The 17,061-nt window shown below is 46.2% G+C and overlaps 1 protein-coding gene across 2 annotated transcripts; it reads right to left on the bottom strand.

The window, feature by feature from the left end:
- Positions 1 to 13,262: 13,262 nt before the first annotated feature.
- LOC306744851 (cingulin-like) lies at positions 13,263 to 15,875 on the bottom strand. Of its 2 annotated transcripts, XM_079227546.1 has the most exons (4): positions 15,530 to 15,875; positions 14,743 to 14,851; positions 14,460 to 14,621; positions 13,263 to 13,909 (listed from the first exon to the last, which is right to left on the bottom strand). In XM_079227546.1, exons 1-3 carry the CDS (start codon positions 15,532 to 15,534, stop codon positions 14,466 to 14,468), a joined length of 270 nt encoding a protein of 89 aa, XP_079083672.1. In that variant the 5' UTR covers positions 15,535 to 15,875; the 3' UTR covers positions 13,263 to 13,909; positions 14,460 to 14,465. The 2 variants fall into 2 exon arrangements, with proteins under 2 accessions (XP_079083672.1, XP_079083673.1); XM_079227547.1 differs by lacking the exon at positions 13,263 to 13,909 and having other exon boundaries at positions 14,459 to 14,621.
- Between the last annotated feature and the right edge of the window lie 1,186 nt (positions 15,876 to 17,061).

The raw sequence follows: 17,061 nt of genomic DNA, 5'->3' as shown, positions 1-17,061 counted from the left end.
ACTTACAGAATACCTTTTGTGTCACCTTGTTACATTGTAACACCACCTTTTCTGCAAATAACCTTTTTTTTCAGTTTCCAAAAATGGATTTCTGAATAATGACTTATGACTTACTGCAACTGTATTACCGAACAGATATCATTCAAACAAATATGAATATTCAAATTAGCATTAGCTGTGTTTTTGATGAACTCAAACACTTTAATTTCCATTCCTTTCACAGGTGTGTAAAACTAGGTTTCCCTAACTCATTATACATAAGGATACATCTTGGTTGGCGTGTCCTTGTAGAACGTCTGACTCTCTCAGGTTCATATTCGTCCTCTGAAGACACTGTATCTTCTTCATACACTTGGTGTTCTGGTTCTGGTACTTCCTCAGCATCAGAGTGTTGACTCATCTCCTGCTCCTGAGGCATTGTCTCCTCCATTTGACCTCTGTCCTGAGTAGTGTCCTCTTCTTGTGGCTGGCTCCTTTCGTTCTGAATGGGTCTTTCAGCCTGAGTTTCTACTCTGGAAAGTCGTCTCGTTGTGGACTTGAAGACTGGGGCTTGAGCGTTAAGGTGAGTCTTTTGACGATGTCCAGGCACCCAAAAAGCATATTCTTCCCCGCTTGAACTCTCAGAGTCTCCATGGTAAGTCTGAGTTTTTACTCTTGGTTTTAGCGTGTTGTCCTTTTCTTTCTTCTGATCTTCATTTCTTACTTTATTATCTTTGGTGCTCTGTCCATCAGTAAGGTAAGGACAAGGTAACAGAATATTTCTGTGGAGGGTTCTCACTCTACCTTCTCCATCCAGAGGTTCGACCACATACACAGGACTGTTCGCTCCTCTTCTGTCTTTGACCACATGCACCTTGTTTTCCCAATAAGCTCGGATCTTTCCTGGTCCTCCTCTCTCGGATAGGTTCCGGATTAGTACATGGTCTCCAGGCTCAAGTACAGAACTCCATGCTCTCTGGTTGTAGTGTTTTTGTCCTCTTTCACAAGCTTTTCTCATGTTTTCCTGTGCAATGTTATAGGCCTCTTGCATTGACTCTCGCCATTTCTCAGCATATTTAGCATGAGACTGTGGACTTGCTTCTTCTCTGGGAAACATCAGATCAATGGGTAAGGTAGGCTCTCTACCAAAGAGCAAGAAAAAAGGGGAAAACCCTGTTGATTCATGGGCAGTGGAGTTATATGCATGAACCACTTTGTTCAAATAGTCTTTCCAGTTAGGTTTTTGTGTCTCTTCTAGTGTCCGAAGCATACTCAACAAAGTTCTGTTAAATCGCTCAGCTGGGTTAGACTGGGGATGATACAGAGTCGTTCTTGAATGTTTTATCTCACTGTAGCATTGCAGTTTCTTGAACAACTCATTTTCAAATTCTCTTCCCTGGTCATGGTGAATTTTGGCAGGAAAGCCAAATCTCAAAATGAAGTCATCAAAGATCTTGCGTGCAGCTGTATTGCCTGACTTATTTGGTGTTGCATAAGCCTGTGCGAACTTTGTAAAGTGGTCAACTATTACCAAAATGTATTCTACACCCCATTTGCTTCTCTCTAGATGCATATAATCTATAGAGATCATTTATTTGTTGTTTTTTCACTTCCTCATACAGGTGACGTGGGATGGAATTGTATGTCTTTGTCACTGGGATGTCGTCTTTCAAACGTATTTTCATCTGTAGATCAGGAATACATCCAGTGTCCCAATCATCCCTTGCGAAAACTTCACTCTCTTCCCTCAGCATCTGTGTCACTTTGTGTTGCTGTTCTGATGTCAGATGAGAAAGATTGACAGGTGGGTCCCAGAGTTGCTTTTCAGGTTTACTTTCATTAAAACCTCTGACTGTTGTTTTCTGACATGGTTTTATTTGTTAATTTTCACTCAAACCTGCATTTTCCTTTTGTGGATCAGATGTGGCTTTTTCCTCAGCTTCCTTTACAGCATCTACAGCATACAACCAGCCAAGTAAAGTTCTGTTTTGAAGTCAGATATCATCTTCTGTGTTGTTTTCAATCACAACTAAAATGATAGCTTTATCTTCACTGGGTAACTGTACTAACGGTTGCTTTATATCCAGTCCAGCAGGCCATGGTGCATCTTCATTCGGTTCCAGTATTGCATACTGCTCCCATAATATGCTCTTGTTGAGTTTCCCACAGACCACCTTTACCATCTTGTGCTTTGGGATAATAAGATCCTGTCTTCCCAGCCTTGCAATCTGACTTTCGGAGAAGCCTTCCTGCTTTTTCAAAACAGAATAAACTGCTCTTGCTGTTTTTTGTCTGACATCCAGGGCTGATCCAAGACTATGCACAAATTTGCCTTCCACTGTTCTGTCAGCAGATATGCTAGTCTGTGCTAACTCTTCAATAACATTGAACCCTATTATTGGTTTTGCAAGTGGGCTAGTGGTCACCAATAGCGGCACTAGTAGTTCACTGTCCTTGTTTGCTAGTAGGCTGAACTCCACTCCTATCCATCCTGCATATGGTATCTTTGTACCATTTGCAGCAGAAAGATCCAATTTTCCCTCATCAAAGAGCTCTTGTACAGGTCGAATCTCAGCATCTGGTAAGTGTCTCTTTTTCCAGTCCATGTCAATAATAGAAACTTGGGATCCTGTATCCCATAACACTGTAGTCTGAACTCCACCAAGGTTACACTGGACAAGACTTTTGCGTCCCACTAACTTTGCTGTTCTTTCTTGTTTTCTTGTCAATGAAGTCTGACTAGTTAGTATAGCAACATTGTCCAACTTAACATCAGCCACTTCTATTTTGCATGTTCTGGCAGTCATATCTTTTCTTTTTCGACATCCAATGGCCCGATGTTCACTGCTGCCACACTTGTAACAGTGTGTACATCGGCCCTCACGGTTTAATTTCTCACAGTCAGAACACTTTCTTGGGTTTCGTACAGCACTACCAGAGTTGTTCTGCATAGTTTGAAATGGTCTGTCTTCTTCTTTTCTTGTATGGCCTTGGTTGAGACTAGCAACATGTGTAGTGAGGTTCTGCAAAGCTTCACAGATTACTTTATTACCAGCATCAAGCTTCTCCAGTTTGGTGTTGGGCTTAGCTGTGTGGCTTTTATTTTTCTTCTCACCATTACACTGTTCAACTTCAGTGTTCTCCTCTTGAACCATGGCCACTCTCACTACTTTTTGTTTAGAGACAGAAAAGAGTTTGCTTCTCCGTTGCTGTTCCATACTGTAAGCAGCGCTCATTTTCTCGAGTAACACTTCATCTGGTACAGATGGATCCTGCAGGTAAGGCTTAATACCGGAACGTACAGCATCGTCTTGTAATCCTGTCACCAATGTATGCAAGAACTGGGTCTGTATAAGTTCAGGGTTATACTTCAGCCCTACCTTGGCTCTTTCTGATGCAAACAGAACTTTCTGTCTGAGGTCCGTAGTGCGAATTAGAAACTGCACAGGGGTTTCTTTTGGCTCTTGGACAGCACATCGGGTTATAGTGAGCCGCCTGGAAAATCATTTCCCGGCGGCTCACTATAACCCGATGGCTGGTCACATGGGATATGAAAAAACACTAGACCGGATAATGACCCGATTTTATTGGCCGGGCATCCGGAGGGATGTGCGCTGTTGGTGCGCGTCCTGCCCGGAGTGTCAATTGGTGAATCAACCGGCCATTCCGAGGGCGCCTTTGCACCCTCTGCCATTAATGGAGGTGCCGTTCGAGCGAATAGCCATGGACCTCATCGGGCCATTTCACCGGAGCGCACGCGAATATCGCTTTGTGTTAGTCCTGGTGAATTACGCAACATGATATCCGGAGGCAGTGCCGTTGCGCAACATTTCTGCGAAGAGTGTCGTGCAGGCTCTGTTTCAGGTCATCTCCCGAGTCGGAATCCCGAAAGAGATTCTGACTGACCAGGGCACCTCGTTCATGTCACGTACACTGAGAGAACTTTACGGGTTGCTGGGCATTAAATCTATTCGGACCAGTGTTTATCACCCACAGACCGACGGTCTGGTGGAGCGTCTGAATAAGACTTTGAAGTCCATGATCCGTAAATTTGTTAATGATGATGAACGTAATTGGGACAAATGGCTTGATTCTCTGTTGTTTGCAGTGCGGGAGGTTCCTCAGGCCTCCACAGGATTTTCTCCCTTTGAACTGCTGTTCGGCAGGACTCCACGGGGGGTGCTACCACCTCAACCTCCTAAAAGCATGGAGAGAGGCGGAGTCTGTTTCTCTGGTGTCTGCGGTTTCTGAGAGAGAGGAGCTGGGGCCTGAGGTCCCAAAATCCACCAATCCGGCCTCGCTCCTTTGTTAAGACCGTCTCTCCGGGACCCAGAGAACAGACATTGCCCAGTTGCAAGATCAGTTTGCTGATGTGTTTTCTCTCCTGCCAGGACGCACAAACCTCATCACTCACCAGATTGAGACTCCTCCGGGCGTGACGGTGCGGTTACGACCCTGCAGGTTACCTGAACACAAAAGAAAAGTGGTTCAGAGGGAATTGGCTGCAATGCTGGAGATGGGGGTAATAGAAGAGTCCAACAGCGCCTGGTCTAGCCCCATTGTTCTTGTTGTCAAGAAGGATGGGTCTATACGGTTCTGCGTTGACTATCGCAGGGTGAATGATGTGTCACGTTTTGATGCGTACCCAATGCCCCGGGTCGACAAACTCCTGGACCGACAGGGCACTGCGCGTTTCTTCACGACACTGGATTTGACCAAGGGCTACTGGCAGATTCCTCTGTCGCCAGAGTCTAAGGAAAAAACGGCCTTCTCCACTCCGTTTGGTTTGTACCAATTCACCACGCTTCCCTTCGGGTTGTTCGGTGCCCCAGCCACTTTTCAACGCCTCATGGACCGGGTGCTGCGTCCGCACGCTGCATATGCTGCCGCCTACTTGGATGATGTAATCATCCACAGCACCACCTGGGCGAAGCATGTGCAGCGGGTGGGCGCGGTGCTGGAGTCCCTGAGGCAGGCTGGGCTCACCCACAACCCGGGGATGTGTGCAGTTGGACGGAGGGAGGTACGGTATCTGGGGTACCACTTGGGCGGCGGGCATGTGCGCCCTCAGGTGGACAAGACCGCCGCTATCGCGGCCTGCCCGCGGCCCAAGACTAAAAAAGAGGTGAGGCAGTTTCTGGGGCTGGCGGGCTATTACAGGCGCTTCATCCCGAACTTTGCAGAGCTGACCAGCCCCTTGACTGACCTGACCCAGAAAGGTGCCTCAGATCCGGTCCAGTGGACGGAGCGGTGCCAGTTGGCGTTTGAGGAGGTAAAACATGCTCTCTGTGGGGAGCCGCTCCTTCACACTCCTAACTTCTCTCTTCCCTTTACTCTGCAGACTGATGCGTCGAACAGAGGGCTGGGGGCCGTTTTGTCCCAGCAGGTAGAGGGGGTTGACCGCCCGGTCCTCTACATCAGCCGGAAGCTATCCGAGAGGGAGGCCAGGTACAGCACAGTGGAGAAGGAGTGCCTGGCCATCCGGTGGGCGGTCGACTCCCTGCGCTACTACCTCCTGAGACGCTCTTTCACCCTCTGGTCGGAACACGCCCCCCTCCAGTGGCTCCACCGCATGAAAGATACTAACGCCCGGATTACTCGGTGGTATCTGGCTTTACAGCCTTTTAATTTCAAGGTGATCCATAAGCCGGGGAGGCAGATGGTTGTGGCCGACTTCCTCTCCCGCTCTCACGGGGGGAGGCCGGATGGGTCCCCGGCCTAAGACGGGCGGTGGAGGTATGTGGTGGCAGGGGCGTGGTTAGCGCAGCTGCAGAGGCGGAGGGGAGAAGCGACTCAGGGAACAGGTGCCGGGATGAGGTGTGATCAGTGTGATCAGCCTCAGCTGTGTGGAATTGTTTGTTTGTGTGTGTGTGTGTGTGGGGGGGGGGGGGGCTGTGTCTCCCATATAAGCAGTGGCTGAGGAGGAGTGGGGACAGGTCACAGAGACGGTGGAACGGCGGACAGTCGAGGGAACGACGACCAGCCATACCTGCACGTTAACTGTCCGAAATAAAGCTCATTACAGACCTGCCAACTACAGTGTGCTGCCTTCTTTGTGCTGCCCGAGACTCGTGGTGTAACAGGGATCGCTACAATAAAACTGTTAAGTTTAAATCCTGAAAGTAAATGTATGTTGTTATGAAACTGTTACCTAATATAACATGTGTTCTGAGTTTTACAAAGAACAGTTAGTCATGCAGAAGTTGTTGACCGATGATAATATCGCGCCCTTTTGCAGCATGTCTTAAATGACTCAAAGGAAGGGTGATGTAATGTAATGGTACTATTTAATAGACATACAGAGCGGAGTGATCAGTGTGTGATATCGGATGGGGTTCGTGTTCAGTCCGCATACCGCTGTCGGAGTCATACAAACCTGTCAGTCACAGTCTCGGTGTTGTGCTAATGTTGAGCTAATGAAGATAGCCGAAGATACAACGGTCTCCTAAGCTTATATACACATAACACTACAGAAACAAACTCCAGATTTCATTCAATATGAATAATTTGCAATACTTAAATTTTACTTTTAAACCAAAACCCAGCATGATAGTGTGTTATTGCTTAGAATCATGAATGCACACAATGTTAATGTTTGGTCCATGTTTCTCAATAGTTCTACCTATAGGTGCATGCTGGGGTACAGAATTTGGAAAGTATGTTCTCTCATAGTTTCTAGCAAAACAGGTCCCGTGCACAACATGTTGGCACTGTACAGGTTTGGTGACACGGGACGGGAGTTGTAGTATCATGAACGCAGCATCTGGTTCTACAGCAAATATTGAAGGTGTGACACCATGGCAACATATTTATTCCAAGTAAAGACTTTACCATTCAAATAGTTCTTTTTCAAGTCTCAAATATGCCTGAAGTCATATACATGTTTTGGCATGACGGCGTGGATTTAGAGAGAAGTTGGCCTTGTGGTTAAAGATTGCTCTTCTCACTGAGCCACAGTAGTAATATTTAATGTTCATGGTTAATTTGCATATATATTATATCTCAACCGTCTTTTTTTAAATATATAATATATATAATAAATAATGTATAAATAATTAATAATGTATAAACATACATAAATAATGTATACATAATTAGTAATGTATAAATCTATATTTTAGATTTATAAAATAAAAGTATTTTTTGTAAGCTGTCTTATTACCCCCTGGTATATATACAGTGTATGTTACACTGGTATGGTGTATATTACACTGGCTTCTTACGCTGGAAAACATACAGTGTAATCACTGTACATACATATATACACGGTCTGGGTGCCAACTTACTTATTGCGCAATCACACCGGCTAATTGCGAATTGTGGGGCTAGTCAGACTCGACCAGCTACTCACACACCCGATTTCTTCCCGCTTCGGACTCTAGAGATTGCTCCGCAGAGTAACCCGACAGGGAGGTGTGGCCCAAGCGCGTCTTGAACCCGGGCCGCTGGTGTGACAGGCGCAGGACTAAGTCGCAACGCCACCGTACAAGCCAAGTATGTATAGTATCTAATGGAAGCTGAGAAAAAAAAAAAACACCGTCAAATCACTTTTATCAACAGTTCTTGTCGGAAGTCGAGAGGGAAAAAAAAAAAAAAAGCGTAATGCCTAGTATACGCGTATCGAAATTAAATTACCGCCGACGTGAATTACAATCTTACTGTATTTAAGCGTATCCTTGGCCAATAGTTTGAAATACGCCTCAACGTCGCCCGCTCTGCCCCCATAAATACATTTGGCTTCGTCATCTTCACGTTTCTGACTATGGAGCTGCCGATAACCAAAGTTGGTTTCTCAGCGGGTGTGTCGCTGAGTGGGGAGAACCGGTCAGACACGTGAAGAGCTGGTGCTGTCCAGTGGGCTGCTTCGACTTCTGCTTCCTTTGTTCAGTCACCCAGCTGCAGCTGGGACTAGTACGCTATCGGATAACAGACAGGTGGTAGCCGGAAGTGAGGCAATACGCTTACCGTCGTTTGGTTTTGTGCATGTTGGGGGACAGCATGTATTATTGTATATTTAGCTATTTTGGTTCGTTGACCACTGTGCTACAGGGAACTATTTATCCAGGTGTGCGTGATAATCACATCCCTGTGTCCATAAACAGGAATGTGGCTCTCCTGTATCAACACATCAGCCTAGTTTATTTCTGGCCTGCATGATGCTTATATCACTCATGATGAACAACAATAATAATGCAACAAAAGATAAGAGGGTGAAACAACAACCCTGCCACCCAGCTGTGGCTGCAGCAGGCTCAGTGAATGGCATGTCAATATTTTAGAAATCTATACATCTAAGGGATGAATCTAAATACCTTTTTTTTCCACAGCAGAACATTTTGACAGCATAAAACACACAGGCATGAATAATAACACGGGATGGCTCAAATCCATTAAGTGCTCCAATGCAGCATGCACAATATCAGGACCTTGGGAAAGGTGTAATAATAATCCAATAATGAATGGAAAAAGTTACTGTGCTTTTCCTGATGACATATTACACTTTATCTGATACTTAATGTAATACCCATTGCACTGTCGTTGTCGTTGATAGTTGTTTGTCTCGTCTAACGTCTCATGTCTAATGTTTATGTTTGTGTAAACATTCCTGGCAAATAAACGGTTTCTGATTCTGATTCTCTTAATGTAATTTGTCTGTTGAAAACCAGTGTTTAGGATGAGAATGAGACACAACTGTAATCAGACTGCCCTGTGCACACACACAGGTGTTGTGGCAGGGTACAGGACACACACACAGACACACACATACACACACACACACACACACACACACACACACACACACACACACACACACACACACACACACACACATTATAATCCATGTTGATGACACCATGATAATAACTATTAGCGAGCTCCAGCAACACACTTCTTTGAAACTCAGGCTTAGATTGCAAACCTCAAACTCCAGACAAGCACTGCCCTGCAGCAACAACATGATCCATCTCTATTATCTTGTTCTTTTGTCATAAATGCTCCTTCAAACATGGGAATGGAGCAAATAGAGTATTCGTTGAATGTGATTCTGCTTAGAACCTTATACGCATTATTGATCTGACTCCTGTTAAAGAGAAAGAACAAAAACTGTGAGGAAACTCAACATCCTGATACATGCACAAACAAAACGTTGGAGTAAAAGTAACTGATAAACATTTTGTAAATATTGTAAGGACAATAAACATTGATCAATGTAACTTAAATCGTTTAACTTTTATTGGAGCTAAATTCATGTGCAATAGAAAGATTATCTATTTAGTGAAGTACAGTCACAGGGTGAATTTTTCCAGTCAGCATTATAGTACTCCTCCATTGAATCGGCACCTTAACGTGGTGGAGGAGTTTGAGTGGCTCAGTGATCCTGGGAGCTATGTTGTCCGCGGCATCAGCCCCTGGTAGGGTCTCCCAAGGCAAACAGGTCTCGGGGGAGAGCCCAGACTAAGAGCGGTTCAAAAAAACCCTGATGAATAGCAGCCCACGGTCTAAAGCTACCTCGCCCGAACAAGGGAAACCGGGGCACCCTCCCGGAGCCAGACCCAGGAGGGGAGCTCGTCGGCGAGCATCTGGTGGCCGGGCTTTCGCCCATGGGGCCCGGTCGGGCTCAGTCCGAAGAAACAACATGGAGCAGCAATCACCCCGTGGACCCACCACCCGCGGGGAGAATTATCGGGGTCGGGTGCAATGCAGACCGGGCGGCGGGCCAGGCAGGAGACCTGGGCGAGCCGATCGCCGGCAGCATAGACTAGCTCTAGGGACGTGGAACGTCACCTCGCTAGCGGGGAAAGAGCCGGAGCTGGTGCAGGAGGTGGAGCGGTACCAGCTAGATGTAGTTGGGCTCGCCTCCACGCACAGCATGGGCTCTGGAACCAAGCTCCTGAAGAAGGGTTGGACTTTGTCCTTTTCTGGAGTTGCCCAGGGTGAGAGGCGCCGGGCGGGAGTCGGGATACTCACGAGCCCCAGGCTGAGCGCCGCTATGTTGGAGTTTTCCCTGCGCCTACGGTTTGCAGAGAGTAAAGCTCTGACTGTTGTTTGTGCTTATGCACCGAACAGCAGTTCAGAGTATCCGGCCTTCTTGGAGTCGGTGGGAGGGGTCCTGGAAAGGGCGCCGCCTGCCGACTCCATAGTTCTCCGGGAGACTTCAACGCTCACGTGGGCAATGACAGAGAAACCTGGCGGGGCGTGATTGGGAGGAACGGCTTGCCCGATCTGAACCCGAATGGTGTTTTGTTGTTGGACTTCTGTGCTAGCCACAGTTTGTCCATAACGAACACCATGTTCGAGCATAAGGTGGTTCATAAGTGTACCTGGTACCAGAACACCTTAGGCCGGAGATTAATGATCGACTTTGTAGTCGCATCATCTGATCTGCGGCCGTATGTCTTGGACACTCAGGTGAAGAGAGGAGCAGAGCTGTCAACTGATCACCACCTGGTGGTGAGTTGGATCAGATGGCGGGGGAGTCAGCTAGAAAGACCTGGCAAGCCCAAACGTGTAGTGAGGGTGAACTGGGAACGTCTGGCGGAGGATCCTGTCCGGGAGGTCTTCAACTCCCACCTCCGGAAGAACCTCTCACAAATCCCGAGGGAGGCTGGGGACATGGAACCCAAGTGGACCATGTTCAAAGCCTCTATTGTGGACGCGGCTGCTCGGAGCTGTGGCCGGAAGGTCATCGGTGCCTGTCGTGGCAGCAACCCGAGAACCCGGTGGTGGACACCGGGGGTGAGGGAAGCCGTCAAACTGAAGGAGGCCTTTCGGGCCTGGCTGGCCCAAGGGTCTCCTGAAGCAGCTGACGGGTACCGGCAGGCCAGAAGGGCTGCAGCTACGATGGTCGCGGATGCTAAAACTCGGGCATGGGAGGAGTTCGGGGAGGCCATGGAGAAGGACTTTCGGTTGGCCTCAAGGAAGTTCTGGCAAACCATCTGACGGCTCAGGAAGGGAAAGCAGGGGCTACCCCAGGCTGTTCTCAGCAGGGGGGGGGGGAACTGCTGACCCGGACTGGGGACATCGTCGGGCGGTGGAAAGAGCACTTTGAGGAACTCCTAAACCCGGCCAACATGTCCCACGGAGAGGGGGCAGCGCAGGAAGACTTTGGGGTGGTTTCTCCCATATCCCTGGCAGAGGTCGCTAAGGTAGTTAAAAAGCTCCTTGGTGGCAAGGCGCCAGGGGTGGATGAGATTCGCCCTGAGATGCTGAAAGCGCTGGACATTGTTGGGCTGTCTTGGTTGACACGCCTTTTCAGTGTTGCATGGGGGTCGGGAACAGTGCCCATGGACTGGCAGACCGGGGTGGTGGTTCCCATCTTCAAGAACAGGGACCGGAGAGTGTGCTCAAACTATCGTGGCATCACACTGCTCAGCCTCCCGGGAAAAGCTTATGCCAGGGTGCTGGAAAGGAGGCTCCGACCGCTTGTCGAACCTCAGATTCAAGACGAGCAGTGCGGATTCCGTCCCGGTCGTGGAACAGTGGACCAGCTCTTTACCCTTGCAAGACTACTGGAGGGGTCCTGGGAGTTTGCCCAACCAGTCTACATGTGCTTTGTGGACTTGGAGAAGGCTTTCGACCGGGTGCCTCGGGGGTTTTTGTGGGGGGTGCTGCGGGAGTATGGGGTGCCGGACCCGTTGGCACGGGCCATCCGGTCTTTGTACGCAGGAGAAGCTGTGTTCGTATCCTCGGTAATAAGTCAGACACGTTCCCGGTGGGTGTTGGCCTCCGCCAGGGCTGTCCTTTATCACCGGTCCTGTTCGTGACCTTCATGGACAGGATATCTAGGCACAGCCAGGGGGCGGAGAGGATCCGGTTTGGGAGTCTCGCCTCTCTGCTGTTCGCGGATGATGTGGTCCTGTTTGCCTCCTCGGACCGTGACCTCCAGCATTCACTGGGGCGTTTTGCAGCCGAGTGTGAAGCGGCAGGGATGAGAGTTAGCGCCTCCAAATCTGAGGCCGTGGTGCTCTGCCGGAAACCGGTGGATTGCTCCCTCCAGGTGGTGACAATCTGCCTAGCCCAAGCGAAGGAGTTCAAGTATCTCAGGGTCTTGTTCACGAGTGAGGGTAAGGTGGAGCGGGAGATCGACAGACGGATCGGTGCGGCTGCAGCAATAAAACAGGCGCTGTACCGGTCCGTCCTGGTGAAGAGGGAGCTGAGCCGGAAGGCGAAGCTCTCCATTTACTGGGCGGTCTATGTTCCAACCCTCACCTATGGTCACGAACTCTGGGTCGTGACCGAAAGAACGAGATCTCGGATACAAGCGGCCGAAATGAGCTTCCTCCGCAGGGTGGCCGGGCTCACCCTTAGAGATAGGGTAAGGAGCCCGGACATCAGGGGGGAGCGTGGAGTCGAGTCGCTGCTCCTTCGTGTCGAAAGGAGTCAGCTGAGGTGGTTCGGGCATCTAGTCAGGCTGCCTCCTGGACGCCTCCCATTAGAGGTTTTCCTCTAATGGGAGGCGTCCCTCCTCGGGATCCCCCAGAAAGAGCTGGAAAGTGTTGCGGGTGAGAGGGAAGCCTGGGTCGGCCTGCTGAACCTGCTGCCACTGCGACCCGACCCCGGATAAGCGGCTGATAATGAATGGATGGATGGAACATTATAGTACATGCCAGCATTTTCAAAGTCAACATGTTTATACTCTCAGCTTATAGTTTCACAAATCATATGAAGTACCATTACCAGTTTCTCTGAAAAAAATAAGAAGAAAGATTACATTTGATCAAACTGTATGCAGTTATTAGCGCTCCATGTGATTGTTCCAATTGTATTCAAAACTCAAGACTAAAAAAAAAATCTATAATGTGAAATAGTTACATTTTACAAAAAAAATGTAGATAAGGATTACAACATTGTTTTTTAAAGGCATATATTTCAGTGACTTGCGATAAAGGAATGCATAGAAATTGTGCAGCTTCTACAAAAACACACGTAAAGATATCATTTGACAGGATGATATTTTGGCCATGATTTTAATTGAAAAGTGGAAAACCACTTTTGTAAATTATGAGATATTCTGACAAAGGACACTTCTGTCCTCAAAAGTATACAACTCACAAAACAAAGGTCTGTTGCCCTTTTACCGGGAAACTGTTTCAGATACAGTGAATAAAGACACAAATAATAAAAACCTTCACACCAACAGGAGGTTTCTATCAAATTTAGAGTAATTCATATTGTGCTTTAGGTATCATATTTTATCATTCTGAATTCCTAGACTTTGTACCATGTGACAATAAAGTCTGGGCGGAGGAATAAACACACAAGTGACATATTCCAAAAAACATGAGAAAATATATTTTATTTTACGGAAACAAACTCCAGATTTCATTCAATATGAATAATTTGCAATACTGAAATGTTACTTTTAAACCAAAAACCAGCATGATAGTGTGTTTTTGCTTATAATCATGAATGCACACAATGTGAATGTTTGGTCCATGTTTCTCAGTAGCTCTACCTATGGGTGCATGCTGGGGTACAGAATTTGTGAGCACAGTCATTTGATGCTACAGGGAAGTAAACTGACAACATAGAGTCTTTTTGATTGTTCAGTCAAAGCCAGACTTGGTACCGTAAGTGCTTGACCCAAAATATCAACCCTGAAATCGCTATGATATGTAATTTAAATCCCAGATCTGTGCACCCCTCCTGTAGTGTACCATAGTCATTGCCTGTAGTGTACCATTCTGCCTTTTGTCTTTACTCCCAGTCTAAAAAGCAACCTACACGCCCCTCCATGTTTTTCCTTAACAGTGCTATGTTTCCCCACTCTCATCCTGCCCCTGAAGTGCCGTTTTAACAGGAGCTGGTCTGGAGGTTGCTCTCAGTGAGGATGGAGGTGATGGCGGAGGGATCATACAGGCTGTCGTCATCATCTGAACTTAGAGTTGATGAATCCAAAGCTGGGCGCATTGCTGCCTGGGTTTTTCTCCTGTGACACATAATCATCATTGACTTTACCAATGTCATCATTAACTGTTCAAACCCACTTTATTTCACAGTTGCTTTATCCACAAATATTAGGTGGGCATAGTGCTCCCTCTGCTGACAATAAAAGGGAACCACATGCATTTCCTTGCTACTAGTGGGAGTGTGTCTGTCATATAATTCCCCCTGTGGTACATGAGTAATGAGCCTTTTTAGTCTAATTAAATATCTTGTCACAAGTGAGTGATTTCTGATTTGTTTTACACACATCACATTGTGAAATACTGCACCTCAGGGTGCTCTATGAATCTCAACCAGGTGCCTGTTAATTGTGTGTAACCGAAAAGGAATCTGGAATTGCTGGTAATAACGTCATTTACGTGCAGTTTTATTCATTCTGTGACATAAATAGGAGGAGATCTCTCTCTCTCTCTTACTCACTCTCACAAACTGCTGGGAAAATGTGGCTGCCAGAAAGTGTCTTGCATAAGCGCACAGTGAGTAACAGATTGGATGAGAGACAAAATTGGATACAAAGAAAAGGAAATGCTTACTTGAGCTCAATTTCCACGGCTGTGACTGGTCTGCAAGGCCTCTTTGAGCTCAATCTGTTCCTCCATGTCTCTCTGGGCCTTTCTCCTCAGTCCATCCATCCTTTCCAGCTCCGTCTCTCCTTCGTCCACCTGCCTCTTTAGAGCTTTCACTCTCAGCGTGAGCTGCAACACAGGATGAGATTAAAGTATAGTTTTTTTCAGTGTGTGCATTTGATTTTGATGTATTCCCATGACAAAGAGTAAATTCAAATATGACACGCATTTTGAGGTGAAGATTGTTTACCTGGTCCCTCTGTTTGGTGTGTGTTTGTTTCTCCTCATCCAACGTCATGTTGAGATCTTTTAGTTTCCTCTCCAGACGTTGTTGAGATGCCAACACTGAGTTCATCTCCCTTTACATATAAAAGAGAGGAACAGAGCATAAGACATGAAGAACTCATGAGTAATACTAACCCTATCTTAATGTTTAATCTTGCTTCAGTAAACGTCTCACGCACAGGTGGTGCATCCACTGCACAAGAAAAGTGTTTAGAGGTTTGGAGCTGCCTTCCCTGTCTGTCACAACTGCAACTGTAAGCCCTTAAATGATGAGGGCACAAGGCAACTGTGACAGGCACAGATGTTATCAGGACTGAATCTGAGCTGCTGTCTATGTGTGTTGGGACTTGGGAGGTTTAGGGTCTAATACTTTAATTAGAACCAGGCCGGAGACTTAATAGTAAATACACCACTTAGAGGAGATGAAGCCTGAACAGAAGCAAGCAATCACACAGATCATCTAATAGAGGCAACACAACTGAGAAGAGTCACGCAAAGAAAAACAAGAAAATAAACAAAAAGTGAAATATCTTGAATCTGAAAAAGGAACCAGCAGTTCCACAAATCAGAGTGGACAAAAATAACAACTGAGCTCTTTACCTCTACATTTCTGCATGATTCAGACATTGCTTGTTTAAACATAATGCACCCATACAGGAAGTAAACTGAACAACTGAAAAACACTATTAACATTATCTTCACCATTAAATAAGAAAGAAAAGCGACAAACATGTGAATAAGGAGTAACTTACCCCATGCTCTTGATTTCTGATGTCCTCAAATGTGCACATGCTTCTCGTCACTTCGTTCATCTGTGATAGAAATAAACACGACTCAAACACATAAATTAATAAATAAAAGTTAACTTTATGAAGCTCCCTTTGTTTGAAGAACTTCCCTCCGTCTCTCTGCTGCTCGTCCGCTGTAGCTGCTGCTGTTAGCAGTCTTCAGACCGGGCTGCTCCTGTGTGTGTCCCTCCCGTACGAACTTTTCTCATCACGTCACTGTGGGCGTGACACACAAAAACCAGCCCGCCCACAAACCGACCGAAACAGCCAAATAGGGAACTGGGGATACTCGGAATCTCTGGGAGGGGCGGGCGAGAGGACTCACCTGTACCACAACTTCTGCATCGATAAATCATGAGCCTCACATGGTGGTTGTATCATTCTTAGACTGGATGAAATCCTTTTACGGTGAGAGGCAGTACAAGATGGTCAACTCCCGCTTAATGCTGCGCAAACACTGCTCAGTTTACCAAAAGACTGTCGTAATTTATTCATAAGGTTTAACCTCTGACTGAACCTGTTTGTCTCCTATTGACCTGCAAAACAATGAAAACACGCTGCTACATTCAAAGCACTTTCAAATATGTTTTTAAAAAAACATTTTTTAGTGGAGATTCACTGGATTTTATTCAACAAAATGAATATACAATAATTGCCAGTATACTTATTTTGTTTATATAATCTTTCCTGCGTGTTTATTATTGTGTTTATTATTATTTCACTAAATTCCACAGATTCATTTGCAGATACATTGCTAGGTTTAGTTGAAATATGTTGCCTTATGGTTGTGTGGTTACTGCAGCAAACATGTTTCAGTTCAGTCTGTACTTATCATAAAAAGGACTACAGGAGCCATAGTGGTAATATTTAATGTTCATGGTAATTTGCATATATATTATATCTCAACTCTTTTTTTAAATATATTTATATATATAAATATTATATATATAATTATTTAATTATAATAATTATTTATTATATATATATATTTAAAATATATATATATAATAAATGATGTATAAATAATAATGTATACTTAATAAAATTTTATATTTTTAAAATAAAAGTCTTTTTCGTAAGCTGTCTTATTACCCCCTGGTATATATTCAGTGCGAACTGGAATACATACAGTGTCACATACCATATACCTTACCATGTCACTGTACATACATATATACACGGTCTGGGTGCCAACTTACTTGGGCAATCACGCCAGCTGATCAGGCCGACTGATTGCGAATTGTGGGGGAAAGCTGGTCTGACTCGACCAGGAAACCCACCTTGAACGGGGTTAGCTAGACACACACACCAGATTACTTCCCGCTTCGGGCATGGACTCTAGAGAATGCTCCGGAGAATAACCCGACAAGGAGGTGTGGCCCAGGCGCGTCTCGAACCCGGGCCACTGGTGTGACAGGCGCAGGACTATGTCCCAACGCCACCGTACAAGCCAAGTATGTATAGTATCATTGTGACATTTAACCTGGAGAACCAAA

Source organism: Taurulus bubalis (genome assembly GCF_910589615.1).
Source record: "Taurulus bubalis genome assembly, chromosome: 12".
Lineage (NCBI taxonomy): Eukaryota > Metazoa > Chordata > Actinopteri > Perciformes > Cottidae > Taurulus > Taurulus bubalis.
Note: the sequence above shows the minus strand (reverse complement) of the source record. Positions and strands in the feature narration are given on the sequence as shown.